We start from the raw sequence: 13,482 nt of genomic DNA on the forward strand, positions 1-13,482 counted from the left end.
ACATTTACATAGAAATCTTGGCTGGCGTTGAAAGATCCCGACGTCGACGTCCGTGCCCCAAGTCGAGGCAGGCACTGAGCGTGTTCTTCACCCACGGATGCTTTGACTCTGTGCAGACATGCTTGACTGGTCCTCCACTGAAGACGGTGATGTCATCTTTCAGCCAGGCCTGTCACTCCCCAGGGGGTGCATTGTCATCCCAGGGTGTCAGTTTAACTCACTCTTACTCATTCAAAGAGTCACAAACGACAGGATGCAGCTCCGTGCACCTGTAGTTCTTTGGTCTGAGGAATGCTGCCACCGTTCATCTGAAGACAGAGATTTGTCTTCTGTTGTTTAGTTGATGTATTGCTGCACAACATTTTTTTTTTATCAAGTTTTATCTTCAGCTTCCACACATCGTATTCAGGTTGCAGGTGGAGCTAAAGCAAATCCCACCAAATATGAGGCCAACCATAATGAATATGAAATCATTTTTATTGAAATGATTAATTTTAGGCGCATGTTCAGTTCTCAAGGTCAACAAACCATGAAATCGTTATTGACACACAGGTCAACATTATATTTCAAACCTACTATTAAATAACACTATTTTTGATAGCGATTTTGTAGCATTAACTTTTGTTTTTGTAAATGGAGCAGCAAAGACAAACACCAATATATTGTTATCAAAATTGTTTTCAGGAAGAAATTTTTTTTTAACTGTTATCCTGCAAGAAACAAACATTTTCTTTCACTCTTCTTATACCATTAGTCAGTTTAGAGTGAACAACCAGATCCTTTTTGGACTGGGAAGAAACAGGAGAACCTGGAGAACCCACTACTCTCCCCCCCCCCCCCCCCCCCCCCCCCCCCCCCCCCCCGGAGAACATGCAAAGAGAACATTCAACTTCCATACACAAAGATCCAGGACAGAACATCAAACTGTTGATCTTCTTACTGTAAGGCAAAAGCACTAACCACGGTTCCACTGTGTGGCTCTCATACATTTGAGCTCATTGTTGTTTTTCTCTCCTGTAACTTCGGAGCTTTTCCGGCATAAACAAACACACGGACACACAGTCTGTGGTGTGTGACAGAGGGAGGATAGTTTTCCTCTTCACCTACAGGAGCGTAGCCTTGAAAAGGATCAGGGACAATGTGCGCTGCCTTCATTTCCTGCAAGCGTCCTCCTGGGGGGGGGGGGGGCCCCCGGAGCTGAGTTGCTCTCAATTGAAAATGGAGTCATGCCCCTTTAAGCAGCTCTCACAAAGTGAGAAAGGGAAAAGCGGGAAAAGAACTGTGAGGAGGTAGAGGAGGGGGGGGAAGGGGGGTGGGGGGGGGGGTGGGTGACATCCTGGGAGGCCCTCAGATGAACAGAGGATTGATTTGTCACTTTTGATCTCCAAATTAAGGCATGTTCCACACTGAGGAGCGTCTCCGATGAGTGATGGCCGCAGTAAGGCAGTCGGCCATCAAAGAGGAACGCCACTGATTTCCTCCACGTTTCAGTGATTTGCTCCCGTGCACCGCTGCAGTCTGAGCTGTGTTAGAGAAAATGAGAACGCAGCGTGCCGCGAACGCCGTCTCCACAGAGAGGGATGTTGGAAAAGATCTGTTTACATCGACATTACCGGGAATTGACAGGCTTTACACAAGGAATACATCTGTCATTCCTCTCTGATGACTCACCGCTACGTCCCTTCTGCAGTCTTTCCTTTATCCTCGACTTCACTTCAAAAACATATCGCCAAACGGTGTTTGGTCTTCAGTTGAACAAAGTGGTTCTAAGTTTTAAAAGAAAGTGCTGATCAAAACAAAAAGCTTGGCTATATTTGCTCCTTGGGTTTCCATTTTTGGTCATGAATGTCAGTTAACATGTGAGTTTAAGGTGGGTACATCAAAAAGTCTAATCAAATGTCTCATTTTAATGGAAACCTGTTTAAATTGACATTAAAATCAAACCTTTGCAACAGGTCCGGACCACATCTGATTTTGAGTTTGACAATTTCATATTGTCAATAATTTGGGGTGCTTCATTAGCACGTTAGCAGGTCGCATGTTTGCCACCAGATGGCTACAGGTTTGATACCACTTCATCCCCTAATTCCCAGGTTGGGATGCATCAGGAAGAGTGTCTAGTGTTAACGCTCTGCTGGCTCAACATGCAGACCCTCGCTATGGTGACCCCTGATTCACGCACCAGCCAAATGTACATGAACCTGTTTAGTACATGATCACGAGTTTCCAACTCTCTACAAAACAAACTTCAATATAAAATACGGATGTAAAAACTGCACTCCTCGACCGCAATCTGCAGGATTATCTGCAGGAAGATAAATTAAAATCATATTTGTGTCTGGAATTCATCAGTGTTTTAAGGCAGGCTTTTACTTCAACACTGGTTTAAATCTCATCACATATGCAGCTGTGAGACTGATCACAAAACTTTGAAGTTTGACTTTAAATAAACCAAATTTATGTCGGGATTAGACCGATCTGCCTTCCATGTGTAACGCAGCACAATGTGACACAGCAGAAGAAACAGACAGGATTAGAGCGGATCACGGAGAAGTAATCTGGAAGTACCACGAATGAGTTCATGACAACAGCGTGCGTGGTGAAATATCTGTGGTCAAATCGGAGCTGTAGAAAGAGTTTAAATTGTGGTGGAAAATAGGAAAGAGTTGATCAAAACAGTTAGTTTTGTCTTTTATGCTCTGACGCCTGCCATCTTTGAATGATTTCCGTTCAGTCGAAGCTGCTCTTTGATGCTACAACAAGTGGAAGTGTCTGTGAAATGTGTCGTGGTTGGCTGTTCTGGTGCCTGAATGACAACGACTATTAGTCATATTGATATCAAGACATAAATGTGGACATGAGAACCACCCGTGAAGCCTGTAACTGAGATGAATCCAAGAAATAAAATCTATAACCTTTAACAACTACATATGTACCCATCGACCAGCCAGTGACCAGAACCGGCTGATGACCAGCGCCCATCCGGTCAGTGCACATATTTTTCACATGCCTTGTTAGCTTGGAAGTACTTCACAGTGAGCCAGGGAAGCTGCGAGCTCACTATTAGCAATATGTGTAATAGCAAAGTTAGCGTAGTGGGAGCCACACAAATTCATTTGAAAATGTCCAACATAATCTGGCACCAAGAACACGACAACTGCTTGTTTCAGACATAGCTTTACCGGTGAAGTCATGTTGTGCCACGTTCAGTAGATAGAGAATGAGTAGATCTACTGACCAAGCTTTTAATTGTCAGAAAGTCACTAAGAACTTGTTGAACTGAAGAGAGAACCTGTGACTGAGTGCAGTGTGTGGGAAATAAATACTAATGCATGTCGAGTATATACATACTGTATGTTTACATGGTATCTGAACCTGTTGTGGGAGGTCCGCCCCCCTCCCTCGGCAGAGCACAGTCACAGCCGCTGGGTGACTTCTGAAGCCGGGGAACATAAAAGGCAGGGTTATCTCATGGTCATCTTAAAGCCCAAGCACTTGTGATAGAAACCAAGAGGCTCCTGTGATGTTCAAACTCAGGGGCTGATAGCTCAGTAACTGAGGCCTGTGTTCTTTTAATTATGGTAAAAGGCCGATCTGGTTTGAATCGTAATATTGTTTTCCTCACATTTTTATGATTTGAAACGTCATTCTCACTAAACCGGTCATTTATCTTCAGTGACTTCCTGCTATTTTTATTTGGCGGCTGCAGACAAGTACAGCGCATCCACTCTTCCTCCTCAAAATTATGGGCAATCGCATAATCATTGTAATTATGGCGGTTGCTCACATTAAGAAATGTGACGTTTTCCAATTGGTAAAACCACGCCGTGTTATCAAGTTGGCTGCATCTGGTCTCAAAGGCAGTAAAAATGTATAAACCTCAATGGATGGGGAAGTATTTACTGTGCCGCCAACCGCCGCCGCCGCTGCCCCCTCTGCGGCTGAATTCATGTTACAGTGCACATTTATAATCCTTCCTCCCGTGCTGTGCTCCCCATTTACAACGCCTATATTGTCCCAGAGTGCACCTTGGCTGGACACAAACAGCTCTGCTGGGGGGCCTTTATGCCCTCCACAATGTGGCTGAGCTGACACTGGCCACCACAACTGTACAGCCCTGCTGCCATATTCTCAGGCCTCAGTGCAGCCACAAAAACACTAGGGAGGAAAAAGGGGGACACGGAGAAAGAAAACAAGGAACATGATTGATGGCTCTCTTTGATCTTAATTTCTGCCACCCCTGAATGGATGTTCGCCGGCTACTTGTGTCTTTGTGTCCAACTGAGATGTAATTGTTTCTTCCATGCACACCTGACAGGGCACATATGGTCAAACTGTTCTTTTGGTACAGATTTAAAAGCCCTCTCTCTCCGGTCAAAGGAATCAAATGTTTTCGAATCTACAAGCAGGCAGATGTAATTATTTTTGCAACGTTTGCTTAGGTTTCTCTGAATAACCTCTGTGCATGAAAACCATCAGTCACACGGTGCTTTCCTTTCAGCCGCCACCAGACCATGCTATATATGCCTTCATCGGACTGCCACGCTGAAGCAGTAACAGCAGCAGCACAGTCAGCTCAGCTAAAAGAAGGAGAAATATAAATATACAGTCTAAGTGTGGGAGTCTCCACACTTTATATTTTGTCAGAGGCAGACAGAACCGCTGCTTCAGTGTCTGTTTTCTGAGCCCGCAGCACATTGAGCAGAACCAAGACCAAGGTCACAGTGGAGTGTAGATGGAGCTCGCATGTTGACAGAGGATCAGTGGCTGTCTGTGCAAACCAGACTATTTGTTCTCTGTAATCAGTGAGTGCTGTGTTCACTTGGTTAAGACCACACTCTGTTTGTTAGATAACACCAATAACCTGGGTTGGGTGAATAAACAGGTGTAGAGATTGATTAGTCCGACTACGTGGTCTTTCATATACAAACCATAAATAAAAGTTAGCAAGAATTCTAACAACAAACTAAACAGGTGAAGTGACAAATGAATTGTAGGCACCATTTAAAAACGAATGGTTTTTAACTAGACACTGTTTATCTTGCTAAGTTAATGACTGTAGTTAATGTAACTAAGATTTTTATGACAGTGGTTCCCAAAATGAGGGGCAGGCCCCCTCAGGGAGCAGAAGAACAGGGAATTTCAAAAAAAGTTTCAAAATCTTGTATCAACTAACACGCTTTTTCTCTCCTCAGAACAACATAAATGTAAAGAGCAGCTCCTCTGTCCAGCTGGCCCCTGAGGACAGGAGGTCTGGTCCAGAACACCGTTTGGCCTTACCCTGGGCAAAAGGCGGCAACGTACACAGGGACGGCCCCGGCACCTTCATCTTGGATCTGCACAACTTCCCGGACCTCTCCAAGGCCGATATCAACGGACAGAATCCCAACATCCAGGTGACTGCGTGCGTCTGTGCACCTGCCGCTCTCTGCTTTTTTTCTTTTCAGTGGCTAGTGAGACATGGCTACTCAAGCACACAGCACAGGAAGAGCAAACAGGAAAAGGGAGGATAGTTGGGTGCACATCACCACCTCCTTTTCTCCTTCCTCCTTCCTTCTCCCCCATCATTTCACACCTCCTGGCTCGCAGAGGAGCATCACATCCATACTGCGGTCTCGTGTTCATCGCCATGACACCACATTAACTGATGCCTCACTGCTAACCCATGTGCGGGGAGACACTCAGACGGCAGCTTGTATTAATGTGTGGCAAACCCCTGCCCACAAGACCCTCAAAGGTGCAGATGGCTGAGAAACCGCTGCCATGTTTAAATCATTCTCCTGTCTAATCCAGCAAAGGGGGCCTTACCATTTCTGAGAGCATCTCTGCTAAATCCCCGCACGAACAAAGTGTATTAACATCTCAAGATGTGGGAAGAGAGCAGAGCAACCAATTGAGCAAGGGCGTGAGTCTGTGGAAGGGGAGGGGGGATGTCTTTGATCCCAGGATTCATCTGGCTTTCATGGTCTGGAGGAGGCAGAGTAGCCCTTTGAACTTTGTATTTAGGTGGAGAGGGCCTGAGAGATGGGAGGGTGGCTGTGGGGCAGGGGTTCTGTCCCCCACCCCCCATCTGTGAGGCACATGTATTAGGACAAAAGTGGGACCAGGTTTAATATTGTGTATGGGGCCAACTAAATGTTGATCCATCAGTTCGGTGATCAATGTGATTGGCGGTTAGTGTTTAGGATTATTCAAATATTTTCTTTTAAAAATCGCAATAACAAGCCACAGAAAAATGGCTTCAGTTTACAGAATTATTTTTTTTCAAAGGGCGCTTTTTTTTAGTTAGCGCTACATAAACAAATGAGTAACATTCCGAGAAGTTTCTGTATCACCAGGAAATCTGGTTACGGGTTTGTCAACATAAACCAGGTCTCAGAGCAGCGTCTGTCCTGCTAAGATGGGTCTCTGCTCACACTTGTTGCTCCATCAGATTCATCAGAACCCGTATCAAATAACTGAGGCCTGCCTGAATCCAGAGGTAGTGATATTGTCAACAGATTTCTATGATCAGGTTATATCCATGTACGCACAGGTTAAGGCTGAAGCTGCAAACATTAGAGTGGCACAGCAAAAATAAAAAAAAAAATCAACAAATTTGACGCAAGATGGAGGACAAGAAGATCAGGTTTGAGAAGCAAAATCAAAAAGACCATTGGAACTGTTGCCTGTGATTAGGAAATAGGTAAGCACTGGTCGTGAACTGGTGGTATGTATGAGCTCATCAGTTCATACTGTGGGTACACTCAGAGCCTTATATTGAAAATATAGAGAATGATATGCACATAAATTGTAGATTAAAAAATAAATAATTGTTGTGCTGCCCTGAAAAATGGGAATCAGGTCAAATCGTCTTACACCAGGAACGCAAGAATTAACAAATATGTAATTAATAGAAGCTATAAATAGCAAATAATCAATATATATTATGTATATTTACACCTATAATCATAAGATTATTAGGTCCTAGTAATAACCATTTGTTTTGTGGGTTTAATTTAAACCTAAGTGTAAATTTTGTCAACTAACCACAGGTGACGATCGAGGTGGTGGATGGAATAGACGTCCATGAACAGGACAAAGGTCTCCGCAAGGAAACCAAACCCAACTGGGCTTCTACCAACTGGAGGAACTGGTGGCATCGCACGTCGTCGCCCACTCACCACACAGAGGAGCGTGATCGCACATACCAGGGCAACGGCGAGGATAGCAACTTCCTGCGCCCACCTTCTGACTGGGACAGGAGGGGACGAACAGACACGGGAAGCAAAGCTCAAGCCGAATACGGTGAGAGCGACAGGAGGGTGTGTTGTGTGTTTGCGAGTGCGTGATGCACATGCCAGAATATTTAGCAGGATCCATATGCTCTTATTTGAGCGCCGGTCGTTTCCACAGATGGTCATAGTCTGATGTGGAATCTGTAATTTGCAGATTTGCTGATTTAAGCTGTCACCATAATAAGTGCACTCATCCTGGGTGAGCCTCTGAGCGCCCCTGATTGAAGCCTTTAACACTCTTTTATGAGATGGATTCCTCTGCGGTGCGGAGCTCACAGTTTAAATGCATCGCAACATCAAAGTGGAGCGGCAGGAATGAGGCCAGAAGAACCGTTAGGTTGCCACACTATTTTCACAACACTCTCCAAACGTAGGGCCACAGATACAGTAAATCTGCCGCAGAAGAATTTACACTCACTGTCATTCACTATGTGTCCGGCCCGTGTTACAGCTTGCCCAAACCAACATGGTTGAACAGGAATGTGTGCTCTGTGGAAAATATCATTTAATCCACTTGTATTTGCCCCACTGTGGTTAGAAAGGCCACTTCTTAATCTTTTTAGTCAAACCGTAGACCACGGGTAATGTTCCGGACTATTACCGTGGTCAGATCATATACTTACCGCACAAAGGACTCAGGAAATATTTTGTCATCATTACCGTCTTCCTTTTCAAACCTTTTTGGACAAGCACAGAGGGACAGCAGTGGTGGCCCATTCATGATGGATTGTATTATTCATTCATCTTTTCACTTAGTCCTTAGCAGGGTGGTGGGAGGTGGGGAGTGTTCTCCAATTCATCCACATATAGAGACAAATAGCCATACACGCTCACATTCACACCTATGTCCAACAGTCCGTCATTGTTCTTTCAAATAATGTGACATTACATTTGGAGAATAACAGATGCTACAGCTAATAAAGAATGCTGATATGATTGATGAGAGAAACCATTCAACAACAGCCTGACAATGTTAGACGACAATACCTGCTGTAAACAGGCTTCCTGGGGGACAGCTGCTTTATCATATTATTTAGCTTAAACAGGTTCATAATATATGAAACTGAGATTGAAGACTACATTTTACCAACAAATGAGACCAAAACCTTTGTCCTTTTATAAAACATAATCCAGTGTGAAGTACCTACATTTCCAAGAGACTTTCACACATACAGCACTTCTGATCTTTGTCTGGAATTTCCATTTCTTATTTGCAGACTGTGAAGAGTCCTTGGAAAATGTCAGTTAGTAGCTGCAGACTAGGGCTAAAGTAAATCGCCCTTTTCACAAACTACTCTTTGTTAGTCAGAGTAAGTCAAATGTGTTTCGAACATTCTCTGTCCCAAATCTAAAGTCGTGCATATAATGCTAGTTCCCTACAGATCCTGCAGTCACATAAAAACAGAAAACTGTCCCTTTAAGCTGTGGGTTTTTGCAAAACATTTGCATGTTTTTCTAATACATGGGTTTGTGGTACTACTTGAAGTAGCAAAGTGAGAAAGAACTTTGAGATCCCCCACTTCCGCTGCTCTCCCCCCGCTGATATTAGTGAGGCATGCTAATAGGCCTCAGTGAGTTCAGCATGTGGCCTGCATCAGAGCTAAGGCTCTTTCTTGCTCCTTCCAGACTACATGGATGGAGAGGGGGACTGGAGTAGCTGGTCAGCGTGCAGTGTGACCTGTGGGAACGGGAATCAGAAGAGGACCAGGTCATGCGGTTACGCTTGCACGGCTACAGAGTCCAGGACTTGTGATATGCCCAACTGTCCAGGTAAGGTCCTGCATTTATATGTGCATCTTTTAAAACCTTCATAGAATTTAAGGAATTCTTTCTGTGACCATGTTTGATTGATAAGTCATTTTGTGTTAAAGGTATCGAGGATGCCTTCAAGACAGCAGCTACTGAGGTTAGCCTGCTTGCTGGAACTGACGAGTTCAATGCGACTGAACTCTTTGGTGTTGGTAAGAGTTTTGCCTTTTGTATCATTATGTAAATGTTCCCTAACACAGATCGTAGACAAACGTTCCTGGACATAAGTAACTGTTTTGGTTTTTTTTTTAAACCCACTTCTTTGCCAGGAAGTGCTCAGTATGATTGTATCTTCACCCCCTGTTCTTCATCAGTGCAGTAAAAATAAACCTTCGTGTTAATCCTAGCACCTTCTTACAAGTCTGCTGTGTTTGTCTGTGTCAGTGGAGAATCTTATTCAACAATGTCTTGTTTCCTCCAGACACGGACAGTTGTGAGAGATGGATGAATTGTAAGAGCGACTTCCTCAAGAAGTACATGACCAAGGTAGCCAACGATCTTCCCAGCTGCCCCTGCTCTTACCCCACTGAGGTGGCGTACAGCACGGCAGACGTACATGACCCTCTCACACGCAGAGACTTCCGCTGGAAAGATGCCAGTGGCCCCAAAGAGAAGCTGGAGATCTACAAGCCCACCGCCCGCTATTGCATCCGCTCCATGCTAACGCTGCAATCCACCACATTGGCTGCGCAGCACTGCTGCTACGATGACAACATGAAGCTAATAACTCGCGGCAAAGGGGCCGGAACGCCCAACCTGATTAGCACAGAGTTCTCTGCGGACCTGCACTATAAAGTGGACATCCTGCCCTGGATCATCTGCAAAGGGGACTGGAGCCGCTACAACCAGGCCCGGCCACCAAACAACGGGCAGAAATGTCCGGACAACCCTCAGGATGAGGACTATTACAAACAGTTCGAAGAAGCAAGGGAATTCTAGCTCAGTGTAGCGTGAGACGAAAAACAACGCACTGCTTACATTTTCAGCTAAACCTCAAAAACGGAGCTGAAACCATTCTTTTTTTCATGTTTATGGTAAAGTAACAAAACAACTGTACGTCTCTGGGGAACTTGCTCTTCTCAACCATGAGGAACAAATCTCTACACAGTGGAACCCCTCAGCTTGCCAACAATGAACTTTTATTGACTTAAGTAAAAAAAAAGAACACTCAACATTGCTTTATTTGGATTTTTAAGCATGTTTTTTGTTTGTTTTTACAAAAAAATGCCAGCAATGTGTTAACAATTTAGATTTGGTCACCAAAGGGAAAATCAACTTTCTATTCTTAAAAGGGAAATCTCTGTTCTGACAGTGTGTTTGACCCATTAGATTTCTTGTACTGAATAAATGTTAGAGGCCTGTGATTTTAGAACAGTGAGATCTTCCCTTGAGTGGGTGAGGAGGGGGAGGGGGTTGGGGTTGGGTCAGAGGACAGGGTACGAATCTTCTCTCTTTTTTTCCCCCCCTACTTTTTAGATTGTGTCAATCTCACGACATCCTGCATATTGTAAATATCCATGCTGTCATGAGATTGAAAACAAGAGTTTGTTTATTTCGCGTGAAAATCGTTACCAAACGTGTGCCTCTGAAGCTGAACATTGTAAAAAGCCTGCAATATTTTTGTAAAGTATTTATTAAGCTGTAGCTGTGTCTGCGTTGGGTGATTACGACTGTGGTTTCTGATTCACATACTGTACTGTGGGACTGAATGCTAACTTGAGATTCCTAACTGGCTCAAACTTTGTTTTTGCCGTTATTGTGCATATTTCTACGTCTCAAGTTGGTCGTAATAGACAGTGATGAATGTGTGAACTCAACTGTACGGGAGGGTTTTCCAAATATAAGTGTATAATTAAAATTTGAAAATGCCAACAAGTGTTTTGCTAAAAGAATATGTATGTATGATGAGTATGTATGGTGCTCATGGTTTAAGGTAGTTTCCTTAAAAAAATAAACCATAGAGAATAAAAATGTATGATCTGCCAAGTAATTTTTCATAGCAAGGATTTTGCCCTCTCTTTGTATTTCCTATTTTTCTATTTCTTTTGCAATTGTTCACGATGCTTCTGGGTAAAAATATTGGAAAGTAGAAGGTCGCAGAGATAAATCACAAGGAATGCACTCAGGAAAATAAAGTACAGTACATGTTGATGTGCATATGTTTGTGGGTGGGTAAAGGGTTAGCTTATCATGGCCGAGGAGGGGACTGATAAAACCTTAAAAAATATTTCTAGTCGAGTTGTTGCAGGTTTTGGGTTTATACTTTATGAATTAAACATTGTAAGAACATAGTGGAGGTACACATTCATTTAATAATGTACATATCAACCCATTCAAACAAATGTTTAGTGCCCCCTGTAGGACATGGAAGATAAATTATTAGCTGTACGTTTATAACCACAGTTGATACGATCATTAATAATTTACATTAAAGATTACCAGTTGTAATGAGATTCTCCCACTACTGTAAAAAAAGATCTTTACAAATAAAAAGCCATTCTCTTATACCAGCACACAGAAACCCCATCAGTACAATCCACTGGGTCTCTCAGTGTAGGCCCTGTTGATGGGATTGTGATATTTCTTCATATGGGTGAGGAGGGTAAGATTCCCCTTATGATGACTCAAATCATGTCTTTGGCCACATCGCCACATTCCTGGGTAATATCTCTGCATCCTCTCTCTCTCTCACACACACACACACACACACACACACACACACACACACTCACACACACACAACAGGGTTCTTCACGGGGACCTCAGATCGTTCCCTCTCCACTGAGCGCCACACTTATTGTTAAACAGAGAAAACCATTCTTCGTGCCCTCATTCCTGTAGTCTTGTGCGCGATACAGCTGCCCGGCGCCGCGCTTGTCTCTGCAATGAAGCAGGCCTCAGCACGTTCCACACCCCGAGGCGATAAATGCAATAGAGTTTCCTTACTAGTCATACAAAATTCCATCGGCGTGTTTTTCGACCCATTTGTTCCAAAAACAGCCTTTTATCAGCAATCCGTCCTGGCGGCCTGACGGCAAGTGTCTCTTAAAAAAGTCAGTGTACGCCTCCAGCCTGAGCGCCGTTGACCTCGTGTGTTTTAAGTCATCTGTCCATCTCTTCATTAAAAGCATGGTTTCAGGCTAGGATTACAGTAACTGGCGTGGATGGTTGTCTCAGCCGACCGTCTGCAGAACAGAACAGGAAGATCAAAGCAAGGTGTTGCTCTTTATTGTAAAACATTAAGGCCAGAGCTCAAATTGATGACATACATCCACCCCCTCCTCTCAGCACAGTATCTCTTCCCCAGACAGGCTCCACGTGTCTGGAGTGCAGGCACTTACTCCCATACTCACCTCACTTTTCATCTCCCCCCTCCCTTTGTATGAGGGCAATTTGCAATACGATTCCCGAGTAAAGGTACAGGAAAGAATCCAGGTAGGATTTTATACATGAACATTGAATGAGGCCTACGTAGTGTACTGCACTGAGAGCAGGGAGTACAGAGAAAACTTTACATTGGCTGTGGGACGCCTATGAGGCCTCGCTTTTGTGTTACTATTTCCAGGACTCCACTCTGGTATGTTTCAAGGGATGCAAAGCACCATATTAGTGGTATATTGTCAAGGATCCGAAAGGGCTCATTAAGCATCACCAAGATATGATTGTTGGTATTTTGCTACTATTTTTGTTATGAGACGGAAAATATGTCCAACGTACACTGTTGTAGACCCAGTCTGACGGGCCTGACTCTGGGCTTCACATCCACGCTCAAGAGCTAACAGTAGGAATATGAAAACAAGAAGAGTATAAAAGAGGACGAAGGTGGTGGAAACTTGGACTGGCTGTTGTAGTAAATTAAGAGCGGCCTTAGCCGTTCCCGTTTCTTGCTGCAGGAATGTTTGACATCGTACTAAGGACCAGACAGTTGTCTACACAGGCACTCGGTGTAAGGACTTTTTGTACGTAAACAACAAGAGCGCACGCTGGCTGTGGGGCATCTCTTTGTTTTGCGGTCAGTAGGGTGCACATGTGGCAGAGACATTTTTAGCCTCACGCCCTCACTTTCTTTCACTTGCTCCCGCTCGCTGCTACTTTATGGGTGGTGGAGCACAATGCAGGAAGTGTCTGGGCCACAAGACCACAGGGCCCTTACTGCACGGCAAACCTAATTAAAAGGTTTTTCTTTCTTTGGTCTTCTAAGCTGCAATGGCTGACCTGGACCCGCTTATCTGGTAGCCACGCTGTCCCTCCCTCACAACCTTCACCCCCAACGTCTTACGAGCAAAACAGAGGCTGGGCCGCTGGCACTCTCTCACCGTTAGCTTGAGTCTTTGGCGCAGAAAGTCAGAGGCGAAGAAATTAGGGGTGTGTGGGGAAGGAAAGGAAAGGAAGGGTC

At 44.3% G+C, this 13,482-nt stretch overlaps 2 protein-coding genes across 3 annotated transcripts in view; one reads left to right on the plus strand and one right to left on the minus strand.

The window, feature by feature from the left end:
- ism1 (isthmin 1) overlaps positions 1-11,057 on the plus strand; it is a 27,065-nt gene extending 16,008 nt beyond the window's left edge. The window contains exons 2-6 of the mRNA XM_008321931.3: positions 5,196-5,396; positions 7,035-7,287; positions 8,904-9,047; positions 9,149-9,238; positions 9,508-11,057. Coding sequence (XP_008320153.1) covers positions 5,196-5,396; positions 7,035-7,287; positions 8,904-9,047; positions 9,149-9,238; positions 9,508-10,025 — 1,206 coding nt within the window. The 3' untranslated portion in view covers positions 10,026-11,057. The remainder of the gene's footprint in view (positions 1-5,195; positions 5,397-7,034; positions 7,288-8,903; positions 9,048-9,148; positions 9,239-9,507) is intronic.
- Positions 11,058-11,200: 143 nt separating this feature from the next.
- tasp1 (taspase, threonine aspartase, 1) overlaps positions 11,201-13,482 on the minus strand; it is a 22,148-nt gene continuing 19,866 nt past the window's right edge. For both annotated transcript variants that reach the window (XM_025060606.1, XM_025060605.1), the window contains exon 15: positions 11,201-12,271. In XM_025060606.1, coding sequence (XP_024916374.1) covers positions 12,208-12,271 — 64 coding nt within the window. In that variant the 3' untranslated portion in view covers positions 11,201-12,207. The remainder of the gene's footprint in view (positions 12,272-13,482) is intronic.

The sequence above is a fragment of the Cynoglossus semilaevis genome, chromosome 12 (assembly GCF_000523025.1).
Source record: "Cynoglossus semilaevis isolate Cse_v1.0 chromosome 12, Cse_v1.0, whole genome shotgun sequence".
Classification (NCBI taxonomy): Eukaryota; Metazoa; Chordata; class Actinopteri; order Pleuronectiformes; family Cynoglossidae; genus Cynoglossus; species Cynoglossus semilaevis.